Source organism: Populus euphratica, unplaced genomic scaffold (genome assembly GCF_000495115.2).
Source record: "Populus euphratica unplaced genomic scaffold, PopEup_1.0 scaffold286.1, whole genome shotgun sequence".
Classification (NCBI taxonomy): domain Eukaryota; kingdom Viridiplantae; phylum Streptophyta; class Magnoliopsida; order Malpighiales; family Salicaceae; genus Populus; species Populus euphratica.
In genome coordinates this window covers 118,127-132,277 of record NW_011500165.1, presented here as the reverse complement: position 1 = coordinate 132,277, position 14,151 = coordinate 118,127, and the positions used below count along the sequence as shown (strand labels likewise).

Sequence of the window (14,151 nt, the reverse complement as noted above, 5' to 3'; positions counted from 1 at the left end):
CCAATATTATTTTCTAAGTTTGGCCTTCTTTTTATTCTTTCAATTTCAATACTTCAACTTATCAATCAATCCTTTTATTTACGTAATAGACTTGCATTTATTATAAACATTTACATAAATTAAATGTATCTTATAGTATCAGATTTGTTATTACAAAATATACTTTTGTTAAAGAGTTATTGATACTTCAAGTGCAAAATAATAATATAAAATCTTGATAAAAATATATTTTTAAATACTAATCACACCCCAATAAGGAAAAAATTATAACTAGATATCACTTATATAGAAAAAAATATAAAATATAGAAAATAAAAAGAAATTTTGATTTAATTTAAGGATATTAATGTAGTTATATTTTAAAATGTATTTTATTTAAAAATATATTAAAATAATATTTTTTATTAAAAAATTACTTTTAATAATAATATACCAAAAAAATAAAAAAATAAAAAAAACTAACTTTAAATAAAAAATTTAAAATTTTAAACAATGCAGCTTCAAGAGTGTATCCAAACAATTTCCAATCCTAAGTCATTTTGTTTACAGTTTTGAGAGTGAAAAAAATAATAAAATTAAATAATTAAGAAACACACAAGACAGATATGAGAATAATCCAACTAATTTGAAATAATTCAATTATTCAAATTAATAAAAGCACGAAAAACAGCTAATTAACCAAGGAAAAAATATATATAGAGAGGTCAAAAATACAAAGAGAAAACAATCAAAACATTTTTCTTGGAGACCTAAACCACCACCTGACTTCACCACCACTTGATTTCAGCACCACCACCACGACGACGACGTCTCCTCTCCCTCCACCGACAAATCTACAAACACAACCGGATGTTGAAAAATCCACAGATAAAAACTGCGTGTATAATAAAATTTGATTGATTGATTAGAAAAACTAGTCAATTCACGAAAACAAAATGTCTCTCAACATGAAATCATTTACACAAGCGCTAGCCAAAACGGCAGCGGTCATTGAAAAAACCGTACAAACCACCGTCCAAGAAGTAACCGGTCCCAAACCCTTGCAAGACTACGATCTCCTTCACCAGATCGGCTCAGCTGGACCCGGTCTCGCTTGGAAGCTCTATTCTGCCAAGGCAGCGCGTGAGTCAACGCGCACGCACCAGTACCCGACGGTTTGCGTGTGGGTTCTGGATAAGAAGGCGTTGTCGGAAGCACGAGCGCGTGCGGGTTTAACGAAGGTGGCGGAGGATACGTTCTTGGACGTGATTCGAGCGGATGCTGCGAGGTTGGTTAGGATTAGGCATCCGGGAGTGGTTCATGTTGTGCAGGCTTTGGATGAGAATAAGAATGCGATGGCGATGGTGACGGAACCGCTTTTCTCGTCGGTGGCGAATGCGATTGGGAATTTGGAGAATGTGGGGAAAGTGCCTAAGGAGCTCAAGGGAATGGTGAGCTTTGATAATGAATTGTTTATGTTTGTTAATTGGAACTCCATTTTGTTAAAAATAATGTGCATAGTGGAGTGATTAGAAATAGGCTTAGGTTGTGGGTATCCCTAATAGGATTGATTGCATTACCTCTCGGATGAAAGATGAAGTTTAAGGTTGCACATGAAGGCATTTGTAAGGTTAATTTGCATTTTTTCTACCAAAACAGTTAAAGAATACCTCTCGAATATGATTTTAAGCGCCTCCACTCCCTTTTGACGTACTACAGGCTGGGATGCAATTGATGGAGGTTACTTGGAAAATAATATTAATGACTTTGAATGATTTGTGCAATAGCTTTGAATTGTGATTAGAACTTTAAAGCTGAAATGAATTAGTCATGGAATTCACTAAAATATTAAAAGCAAGTGTTACGAGAAGTGGATAGTGGAGAAAGGACAGTTAAATCTCATTAAAAGCTTGTCCGCCACGACATGGTGGACATGCATTATGAGATGTTACCAGGAAATCTAGGAAATCCTTCAATAACATGCAAACCTCATCATGAAGGAAATCAAACTAGACTCTATAAAGTTTGGAAGTCTCTCTAGGTACAATTGCTGGGCATCATCTCTTCTTCCTTACCATTTCAAAAGTTTCAATGACTTAAACTGTTAGAATCTTCCAATTTGGTATGGTTCCAAAGGAAAAGACTTTGGTGGGAAAATAATTTCTTATGGTACATCAGCCTAGATCTTCATCTTGTTTAGACCAATGGAATTTATATATCCAAAGATCTTGTTATCATCTTATGAGCAGTGCTTGCTTTTGGGCGCTTTATACATTCAAAGATCTCGTTATCATCCTATGAGCAGCGCATGCTTTTGGGCTCTAACTCATCATTCTACTGTTCCTATGAATATAGGTGGTAAGCATTGCATTACGAAAGTTTTTGTTTTGTAGGAAATGGGCTTGTTAGAGGTGAAGCATGGCTTGCTACAAATTGCAGAATCCTTGGACTTCCTCCATAACAATGCGCATCTCATTCATAGGGCTATATCTCCTGAGGTAACTTCTCATTTTGCTGGCCCCCTTCCCCTCCCCCTCCCCCTCCCCATCTCATAAAGGTTTTTTAAAGTGATAGTCCATGTAAACATAAAGGTTTTTTTGAAGTGATGGGCCATGTAAACATGACTTCAGTATGATAATATGTTTTGTGTAATCCCTTTACCTTTTTCAAACTTCTCTTGGTATGATAAAAAAACACTTGGGAATGTCTTGAAATATCTTCTCAACTTGGAATTGTTGTCTGGAAATTGAAAGCTCTTTTTTGACTATCTTAATTGTTGTGGAGAACCTGTCACTAATCCTTGTGGTTCGGGGTCAACGTATCTAACAATAGATTTATAACTTGCAGAATATTCTAATTACTTCAAGTGGAGCGTGGAAGCTTGGTGGATTTGGTTTTGCAATAACAACAGATCAAGCTTCAGGCGATTTGGCTAGTTCCCAGGCCTTTCATTATGCTGTAAGTTGAATTTTTCGTTAGGTTATGTTGCAAGAATTATTTTTATTTAGCTCCTGCTTGCCCTTCCTCAAATAAAGACAATTTAGGTTTTCCTCTAAATCATTTTGGCCACCTATTTAGAGGTGTTTTGCACATGACACAGCCATCTTAGATTGACCTATCCTCAATTTTCAACTTGGTGTTTTTCTAATAGGCTTATTCCTTGTTGTGCCATTTCCTCTATAATCAATCATTCAGACACCATCCTTTTCCAACCATGGTTATTTAACAAACATTTTATCTATACAGCTGGCCCTATCTCCATCCTATGTACTTCGCATGGTCTACTTATTGATTACTATGACCAGCCTACAAATCACACCTCTTTCCTCTTTCATATCCCACCATATTGGCTCCTAAATAATGGTTACTGCTGGCAACTTAAAAGGTAAAGCCACTTCTCTAAACTCCCTTGAAGCAGTGTAAAAAGAAAGACAAGTTCCACAGCAACTGCTTTGAGAGGGATGAATTGTTAAAGTTCTTGCCTTTTGCCCCTCCATCCAAGTGTCCCAGATCACTTCAAAAATAGCTCATTTTCATATCATATTGAGATCCTTCTTCCCTAGTTTCCACGAAAAACATGAGCAGAAATCCTCTATCCTCACCAGGGGTCCACCACTGCTCATCATCAAAGGCAAAGAACCTGTTTCCCATATGCCCCTTTTCTGAAGTTCTTTATTCAGTTTCCTTGTGGAGTATCAGAAAACATACTTTAAGCAAAGATTTACCTGTTATTTCATGTTTTACCTGGTTTTCCAGGAATATGATGATGAGGACTCTATACTGCCCCTTCAGCCATCGCTGAATTACACCGCACCTGAACTAGTTAGGAGCAAAGCACCTTCAGCTGGATGCTCTTCTGATATTTTTAGTTTTGGATGCCTTGCCTACCAACTGATTGCTCACAAGCCTTTGTTTGACTGCCACAACAATGTGAAGATGGTAATTTAAATATTTTGCTTTCTCTGAGTTATTGACATTGAATATATCTAAATGTGCTTCTATTTTTTATAGAAACAAAGAACAATGTTTTAAGTTATATGCTTATCTAATCTAAAGGAGAGTTCCCCTCCAACTTATTGCTTGATCAATGGACTCTATCTGACCTTAGCAATTGCATTGGGATTTATTATTTCTTAAAAGAATGTAACAGTGCCTGTAACAAATTGATCATTGATATGCAATTCCTACAGAACTAGGTGGTTGAACCATTGATACTGCGATCCCTTGGTTGCTTCGTCCTGTGATATTTAAGGCATTAGAAACACACATACATCCTTCTATGATCCTGTAAACTAAGCTTCCCCTTGTTTGGTTTGTCTTGTGATATCCAAGGCATTAGAAACACACATACATCCTTCTATGATCCTGTAAACTAAGCTACATCAGTATAAAAAAGCCTGCATTAGTCCCCTTATGCAGTTTCTTTTGTCCTGAAGTTGTCCCCTTTTGAGTTGAAGTCATTGAAGTGCAATTTGAACATGCAGCTTAAAAATGTTCTGAATTTCTTTTCCAATGTTGGAAAGCATGGAAACAACTGATATGGGACCTAATGAAAGCAAAGCTTGTCCTAGTGAGGAAATAGGCGAATTAGATGTCATGTTGCCAAAGTCCTTGTTAATGACTGTCACCTTTAACAATAACACTTCTACCTTCGCATTTATCATTTTTTTTTCCTGGCGGGGTGTGGGTTCCTTTACTTTTCTCTTGTTGTGAAATTAACTCTTATAAGGGATGTTCAATGAAGAATGTCCATTACATTTTTTTATTTTATTTTAGAATGTCTTGGGAAGCATATGTTTGTTATCTCAGGTGGGATATGATTTGGGAAAACAATTAGGATGCAAAGCACTTCATGGTCAGACACTTTGTGGGTTTCTATTAAGAGAAAATGGAGGCATAACTAACTAGAAGATAAGATTTTTTTTCCTGCAAAACATGAGAACCTGAAACCAAAACAAAGAAGAAAACTAGAATATCAATGCTCTCCAATCTCTCTTCAATCCTTTTGGATTTGTTCTTAATTTGTTCTATTCCATATTGTTGTAACAAAGGTGACACAGAACACAGGTTTGAGAACAGTAAGATTTCAATTAGTCTCTAGGACTGGAGCATCGGACAGTCATAAACTGATTTTAATGTCATCATCCACATTATTTTTGTGCTATTGGACCCCATTTCAGTTTCAGATTATATTTTATCAACTCTGTCACAAGCAAAGATAATGGATTTTAATTATTTTTGTTTTTCCTTTTCTGCAGTACATGAATACCTTGAATTACTTATCCAGTGCCGCTTTCTCCTCCATTCCACCAGAATTAGTTCCTGACCTGCAGAAGATGCTCTCTGCAAATGAATCTTCCAGGCCAACAGCTATGGATTTTTCTGGTAAAACAAGAGCCTTTAGGATTCTGTCATTTGTGTATATGCATATCTATCTGTCTATATATAGAGTTTCTCTTTTCACACATTAATGTCCTAGCTTTGGTAGGGAATGTAATATCATGCTAGAACAAATTGATCTGTACAAAAGAAACAGAAAGTTGGGGAGATGTGGAGTGTAGTTTAATGTAGTCTGCTGTTCCTTTCTGTTAGTAAATTTTCATGAGAACCCATAACAAAAGTATTAAGGATTCAAATCCTCTCAAACCTATATGTTCGATTCAGAAAATCTTTGAATTAGTTAAGATATGTCATGTAAATACAATTCCACTGAGATGCTCATGGATGGATTGTTTTTGTCCACATGGTTAAATTGAATGATATGGTGATTACTATTTATATAATTCTGGTATGCGCTTGCCTTTTTTAAAAGTCCAAGGCATTTGTCGATCATCCAGACCAATTTTCTGTTGCCATTTCTTGTTTTCTCATTCTATATCATTTCACTTTTCCACTTTCTTGTAAATCTTTCAAGTTTTAACGGAACATGGGGAATTCTCTGCATTAGAATTAACAATATATAGTGTTGAGTATAATTTTTTTATCCAATGGACTGGATGGAATGTTAACCATTTTTGAGTGGCTGTCTCAACCCCTGCAACATGATAACACTGCAGTTTGTTTCAGTTATTAGAAGTTTTTTCTGTAAAGAAAGAGTTGACCTTTCTTACTTTTTCTTATTTATTTCATATTGTTCTTAAGATCTATGTTCTCTTGTTGCAGGTTCTCCTTTTTTCCGGAATGACACTAGGCTGCGTGCTCTTCGCTTCCTAGACCACATGCTTGTATGCTTTAAAATTTTATCTTGATTTGCACTTGTTTTGGGATAAATTTACTTGGGGATGCCAAGCTTGAGAATAATTAAATTTCATTGAGAACATGTGTGGAAATTATATACTTTTCTGACTGATCCTATTTCTTAAAAGGAAAGAGATAACATGCAGAAGTCTGAGTTCTTAAAAGCATTATCAGATATGTGGAAAGACTTCGACACCCGTGTGCTGCGATATAAGGTTATAGTTTTTGTTATCTACTCATATTATCTCTTGTTCAATTTTCTAGTTGGAAGGATATTTGTTCAGTATAAACATTACTTTTGTACTCCAGGAAGCCATTTGAAAATTTTAACCACTCACAGATTTTTATATGAACATTGCCTTGTTTTTACCTGCATGCGTATAAACATCCATGTTTTCAATCACGTGGTTGAGCAATGCTAATTTTAGGATGCTGGATTTATGCTTTACTTTGAGCTTTTATTTTGTTCTGGTATTTCTTTTGTCACAACAAGAGGTCAAGTTCACTAAAAAAGATTTTCATGCAGGTTCTTCCACCCTTATGTGCTGAACTTAGGAATATGGTCATGCAACCAATGATTCTCCCCATGGTTCTCACCATTGCAGAGTCCCAGGTACTGCTCATAATCCCTAAAGTAGGGAGGTGGTGGTAGTGGTTTGGGGCAAGATGGTTTGGTGATGGTATAGACAAACATTTGATGGCCAAATTACAGTCTTAGGTGGCAATATTGTGTGCACGTTGATAGAGGCATACTGCCTAGATATAATGCGTACATTTCTAATTGTAAATGATGTTCAATTGTTACTTCTGTTGGTTATGGGAAAAATATTCTTATTGGTGTTATTTTGATAGAGCTAATAGCTCTCTCCTCCTGTCCTCCTCACCTTCTTTAGCTTTTTATGCTTTACAAAGTCCAAACACATCTGAAGGAGAGTTTGTGTAAATTTGTACTGGAATTTTTTTGTCATGTTGATATGGCATTTGCTTGAATGACTCAGTCTGAAATAACTTTTATATTAGTTTCTTTGTTGAGAATGTTATGCTAATTTAAATTTTTACTATGGCAAGTTTCATTAGCTTTTCAGACAATATTAATTTCCAGTCATCCATTCTCTCTGATATGGAAGTAAAAACAAGGGATTGTTCTTCATACAATATAATTTTTTTTTATCTTCCAGTTATTATTAAGACTCGCTAATGTCTTGCAAGCTGGAAAAGCAATTTAATTTCTTAATATCTATTGTAGGATAAAATTGACTTTGAGCTATCAACACTTCCAGCTCTCATTCCTGTCCTCAGTACTGCTGCAGGCGAGACACTACTGCTGCTTGTGAAGCATGCTGAACTTGTTATCAACAAGGTAACAATATGTGCTGTTCTTGTGCATGGTGGATTGAAGGATGTGTTGCATATGGTGTTAAGTTGCTTCTAGTGCTCAAAGTTTTTTGATTTTATCTATATTTTATTGGGTTCAGGAAAATGAAAAAAATGCCAAATTGAAAGGTTTATAATCATCTTCATGTTCACCTAGTAATTGCGCGGAGTGCTCAAGAATAGTATTTAGTTCATTAGACCTGCTCATATGACTTTAGAGGTCTTTTTTGGAAGGATTTATTAGGTAGTCATATGATATTTATTGGAAGGATTTATTCATATTTTTTTCCTGTCCAATTAGTTTCTTTTATCTAGTAAGAAAATCATTAAGCAAAAACTTCCTGTTCTTGTGGTTATCCCCTTGCAAAATGCAAGGGGATTGTGGGGTTATGGTCTCAGGTTCAAGTCCAAATTGCAGATGGGGCAGCACATGGGTATCTCTCATTGGAAAAAAGAGCAGATTTATTTGAATGATGAAAAGCTTCTTGTTGAACAAGTCTCAACAAATTATTATTCTAAGTTCTGTTACTCTTTAGCTACTTATTTTCAGTGTCATACTTTTTCTTAGTTGAAAGGGGTTAGCAGTACTGAGAGCATTAGGTACCTAAAAAATTCGATCCTCTCAACTAGCTAGTTAAGAAATGTATATGTAATTCTCATTCATGGGGTTTGGGTTGGACACTTTAATTGAAACCTTTATAAAACACTCACTTGTTGATGCTTTTATCTTTTATTTTATTTTTATTATAAATGAAAAACACCAAAATCGTTTTGAGAAGCATCTGAATTTTAGTTAGACATGGTGCTAAAATTTCTTGATAGAAACTTCAATCGGAGTATCGAGTTTCCTTCTCCCTTTATGGCCTTATCCCATTCCTTGTAGCCTTTTTTGGTTTTTGGTTTTTCAAACACATGACATTGAGAGCCATTGTTAAAATACTTTGCTTATTTCAATAAAATATTTGATACTAATATTGTCTGTTATGCAATTATTGTAGACTAGTCAGGATAACTTAATATCCCATGTTCTGCCCTTGCTCGTTCGAGCTTATGATGATACGGATCCGCGCATTCAAGAGGAAGTTTTGAGAAAATCATCCTTTCTTGCCAAGCAACTAGATGTTCAGGTGACTGCAATCTGTATGAAATTATGAATGTGCACATCCTCACACACAATATGTGGCATTTCTATACTTTCATTTTCATTTGATAATCATTCTTATGGAGTCTTTCATTTTTTATTCTTTTTCTTTAACCATTCTTTTAATTTGGAGTTGTTTTCACTTCACACATGTTCTCTTTCAAGTATGCCTTTCTTGCTTAATATAATATATGCCATCCTTTCCTAGGAAAACAGAAATTTTGTTTGTTTTATTGGTAGAAGTTTTCTGATACGCAATTCCTTGATTTATTGGACTGTTATAACCCAAAACACATGCAGGTTGAGGAGGGTGGGTCCAACTAGGAGAGCATGTGAAATATAATAAATTCATCAACATCTAAATTTTTCTTAGCAATTTAAACTCTGCAACTAAGACCATTCTAATGCTCCTTTTTGCCATGCGTAAACTAAAACAACAATTAGGATAAGCACAAAAATTAAAGCTTCTATAAATACAGATACCCCCGATGCATTGAAACTCATTGCCCATGGATAAAGAAAAACCATGTCAACATTAAAAGCAACAAAAACTAGAGCAAACATATAATAACGGATTCGAAATTGTAACCAAGCATCACCCATGGTTCTATACCGGAGTCATAACTAGAAAGTTTCTCTTCGGATATGAAACTTTGAGTACTTAGAGATGCTCTTGTTATTCCCAAGAATACGGTTCGGTAACAGATCGCTTCTTCCACAGTGCGCATCGCTCATTCTGTCCGCAACAATCCAATTAATTCTTCTGTATCATTGTGTGCTTGTTTCCAATAGCTATCATTGTTGTTACTGGTAATTGTGATTGAGGATCACCACAATGTTATTGAGAAACTCTATTTTTCCTTCCTTTTGTCTCTCTCTCTTAGTAATTTAAAGTGTTTTGACATCAGTTATAGATTGTTTCCAGTTATAACCAAAGAAAAGTTGCTTAAAATTTGCATTTTAAGGAACATACTTAAATTGAATAGAACGTTTGGTGACAATGCTATAGAATTCATTAAGCCACTCTTTCTCTGTATTTTCTAAATTCCGTAAACCATCAAATCAAAATGAATAATTGAAAGATAGTTTTGACTTTTGAATAAAGAAAATTTCACTTTAATCAAAGAGTAATTCAAGGATTTAAGTAAAAAAGAAGTCCAACCACACATTTTTCAAGTGATTGCAATTTTTCTCTGGGTCAAACATCAAAAACCAACTTAAATAAAATGTTGTCAACACTCTTAGTTTAGTAGGACAAATTTATAAGTTGCTTGAGGCTAACTAACAGTGGTTTACCTATAAGAAATATTTTTAAGGATTAAAATGGAGAAAAAAATGAGTACAAAACAACTGATAGTTTTTAAAGAGTTCAACAAATAAAAAAAATCCAAACTGATATGGATGGAATGCTGGAACAAAGCTGAATGTGGATTTTTGCCTCTTTAGCTGATATGACAGGTTAATTTAGTTGGATAAGCTGGTATAGTTTGGAATGGCTCGTGTTATCGAAGACGATGATTATGAAGTTGGACCTGTTATGTGCGTTCTCTAGGTTTGACAAATGGTTATATTTTGAGCTCTACACTGAAAGATAGAATTTTATCCACTGCTGATATTATTGACTTGCATCCCTGTTTAGCTTACATAATACCCTTGGGCAAATAGATTATGGAAGAACCCCTCATCACCTCTCTCTCTCTCTCTCTCTCTCTTTTGTGACACTCGTGTGTGTGTGTGGCGTGCTAAACATGGAATCTCTATTGGTAAGTGTGTGCATCTATCTTGTCTGCTATAATAAGTGTGGTGTTTGTGTTTTGTCTGTTTAGTAATTCTAGATATTGTAGTTTGGTCAGGATGACCTGGAAGGTTTTCTTCTTCTTTAGTTTAAACACAGAATGTTAATAATAAGTTTCATTGACAACTGGTTGGTTTATCTGATAAAGAAGTTCCTCGGTGCAAATTAGGGGGGAATGGGAGAGACTAGCAGGCAGTCTAATAAGAGGGAGTGGTTCACTTTTACTTTACTTTTTTTGAACATCTAGCTTACTCTATTAGAGAAAAGTGTATATTTTATTACTCTCACATGCATGCCTTGAACCAGCCTCATGGCAAGTTCAACACATGGAATCGATAATTTTTAAGAAATCTTGTGGATAGCTTATTTTCTCCAAAAGCTTAAGCTGTGGCTTTATTTTGCTTCATTCATTTAATATGATATTTCTTTATTTTTTAAAACACCAGTTTATGCCAACTCCCAAATAATTCCTAACCATTAATCCTTTCCCCCCATGGGGAATTGAATTCTTTAATTAATCTCAATGTTCTGGTAGCATGGCATTTTGAATAATCAAAGTTCCTTGTTACCTAAATATTCCAGGCGCTTGGACCATGGAGGTTATATAAATAGAAGCAAGTCTAGAACTCATAAATTTACCCTAGTTGCTTATACATACATACATACATACATATATATATATATATATATATATATTGTGTGCGTGCGTGTGTTTGTTAATAACTTGCTGCATGACAGGGTAGAAACATTTGCAAAATGCTACTGAACAATGGTTGTTAACTTTTTATTGGCATGCCTTACTGGAGAGGTGCTGAAGTTCTTACATACAGTGTCTTAATATATACTTGTTTTAATTATTTTCAGCTGGTGAAACAAGCAATTTTGCCTCGTGTTCATGGATTAGCTCTCAAAACAACTGTTGCTGCGGTATGTATGTTTTTGTGTTTACAAGTCAATTCATATTAGATTAATAGAGTTGAATTTAGTTAAATCTTTTGTGGAGTTTCCCAGCAAGAATTTACTAGAGCATGGGTTAATTATATGTGTCTTAGACAATCCTCAGTGTGAGGTCATATCACCACATTCTTCTTGTAATTGAAAGTCTACTCAGTAATTAAAGTAGGTTTTTAACTATTCTCTTTTTCAATAGGTGACCTTGTGGGCCTTGGGGTATATAATCTGAAACTAACTGTATGTTTGTGTTGGCAGGTAAGAGTCAATGCTCTGCTATGCTTTGGAGATCTTGTTAGCACACTCGATAAACATGCTATTTTAGATATCTTGCAAACAATTCAACGTTGTACGGCAGTTGATCGTACCCCTCCTACCCTTATGTGTACCCTTGGTGTTGCAAACTCAATTCTCAAGCAGGTAATGGTATCTGGTAGTTGATTAGCTTTTGCAGCTATATTAATATTCATCTGCAGGTGGTACGTATAGAAATTATATCTCATTTTCCTGGTTAATTCTTGTCAGCATGGAGTAGAATTTGTTACGGAGCATGTTCTTCCACTTCTCACACCTCTGCTCACTGCTCAGCAATTGAATGTTCAACAGTTTGCTAAGTATATGCTCTTTGTGAAGGATATCCTCAGGTATTCATCATTTTGTTACCCCCACAGACCACTAAACCCTTCTCTACTTATCCGAAGAATAAAACCACTGTTCTTTCATCATCTGAATTCTCTTTTCCTAAGTAATTTATCTACTATGTTTTCTGCACGAACATGCTAATGAATTTACCTTCATATATATATATATATATATATATTTTAAACATGGGGTTTTTATCATAGGATGATAGAAGAAAAAAGAGGAGTTACAGTAACAGATTCTGGAATTCCAGAGGTGAAGTCATCATCTTTTCCCAATGGGATTCAGCCTCAAGCCTCAAGCAAAACAAGTGGTACTGTTGCACCAGCAGCAAAGGGTAGCACCTCATGGGATGAGGATTGGGGTCCTGTCTCAAAAGGATCTGCCACTGCACATCGGGCTTTAGCAAGCAACTCATCACCTACTCCATTTATTTCTGCTAATCAGCCAGTTCAATTAACATTTTTGCAATCAGAATCTCCCATGACATCTGCAGTTTCCAGTAGGCAAACAGCCATATCATGCCCTCCAATCGATATAGAATGGCCTCCACGGGCATCTTCAACTGTAACTCAGATAGATATTGGAAACAAGCAAATGGATGCAGGAGCAACATCCACTTCAAGTTTTAATGAAATAGATCCCTTTGCTGATTGGCCTCCAAGACCTAGTGGCACTTCTAGTGGTTCTGGTGCTTCTAACAATGGCACAACAGGACTGCAGCCAAATAGTTACAGTTCGAATTTGATCACAAACACACCCGACATTATGAATTTCCAGAACAAAGGAAATATCAGCTGGGCCTTCAACAACCAAAGTTCATTGGATCCATTGAAACCAAATCAAGGCACCTCTGCTGTGAATTCTGGTAGTTTGAATAGCGGTCCTAATCCCCAAAGCTCTATTGGTTTCTTGAAACAGAACCAGAATACATCAACTCTGGGTTCTTATAACAACACAAAGCCAACAGATCTTGGATCCATATTTGGTTCCAGCAAGAATGAGCAGACTGCAGTAAAACTTGCTCCACCCCCATCAAGTGCCGTGGGCAGAGGAAGAGGAAGAGGGAGGGGTGGCACATCAACCTTGAGATCTAGCCATGCAAAGCCACAATCTGAACAACCCCCTCTTCTAGATTTGCTATAATGAGTTGGATTGCCTTTACCATATGAAAAGAGGAAGAAGAGATCTGGGAAGGTGCACTTGCGAAGTAAAATCATCCAATGCGCAGAGACGGCTGTGTTATGTTAAATGTTGAAGATTAGATATGCAGCCACAGCAGGTATTGGAGATTGTGTGGTTTGTTATTGATTACTGGTTGTGGCTGTGAGTTGTTTGTAGTATGTTGTGATTAAAACTGTAAACAATATTTCTTTTCTTCACGTTGTATTTTTGTATCATGCCGTTGTTCAGTTGAGATTTTGATATCGGGAATAGCCTTGGCAGGAAAATTGTATTCTTCAAACACACCCAGTTCCAACTGGTAGAAATAATAAAGATGGAGTCTGTCGCCCATTCTGGCCGCGATGTAGAGATTGGTATGCATTCTATTTAAAAGTGACTCTTAATTGAATATATATATTAAAATAATATTTTTTTTAAATTTCTTTCTCTTATATTGCATCTTAAAATAATAGTTATGGAAATTGGAACCTAGCTCGGCCAGGGCTTAAACCACGAAAACTTAAAAGATACAATTGGTCTGGTAAAACTTGCCAGTTAACTGAAAACCTGGGTGATTAGTGACTTGGGTGAGGGGGTCTTGTTTTTTTATTTCTTTACATTTATAACTTTTTTTTAATAAACTTAGAAAATATAAAATTAGTTGATGAATATTTGGCTTTATATTTTTTTATAGTTTAAATTTACATAAGCTTTTTTTAATTTTTTAACATGGAATAATTATATATAATTTACATTAACATAACTCATTAACATAACTCGTATTTTAATATTTTGATGGAAGACAATTATGCTATATTTTATATATTATATTTTTTTCTTATAGTTTATATCTATATTAATGGTTTTT

General features: G+C 35.3%; 1 protein-coding gene across 1 annotated transcript; it reads left to right on the top strand.

Annotated features, from left to right (window-relative positions):
• Positions 1-718: 718 nt before the first annotated feature.
• On the top strand, positions 719-13,637 carry LOC105111240 (SCY1-like protein 2). Its single transcript, XM_011006552.1, has 14 exons — positions 719-1,430; positions 2,373-2,477; positions 2,827-2,937; positions 3,736-3,918; positions 5,238-5,364; positions 6,142-6,203; positions 6,345-6,431; positions 6,743-6,829; positions 7,463-7,576; positions 8,589-8,717; positions 11,391-11,453; positions 11,736-11,897; positions 12,003-12,121; positions 12,323-13,637. Exons 1-14 carry the CDS (start codon positions 936-938, stop codon positions 13,263-13,265), a joined length of 2,787 nt encoding a protein of 928 aa, XP_011004854.1. The 5' UTR covers positions 719-935; the 3' UTR covers positions 13,266-13,637.
• The last annotated feature ends 514 nt before the right edge of the window (positions 13,638-14,151 follow it).

Excerpts from the sequence above, each read along its gene's own strand:
- LOC105111240 (XM_011006552.1), top strand. The coding sequence starts at position 936 with ATGTCTCTCAACATGAAATCATTTACACAAGCGCTAGCCAAAACGGCA. Across the intron at positions 6,204-6,344 it reads GCTTCCTAGACCACATGCTT|GAAAGAGATAACATGCAGAA; the intron begins GTATGCTTTAAA and ends ATTTCTTAAAAG. Across the intron at positions 7,577-8,588 it reads CTGAACTTGTTATCAACAAG|ACTAGTCAGGATAACTTAAT; the intron begins GTAACAATATGT and ends CAATTATTGTAG.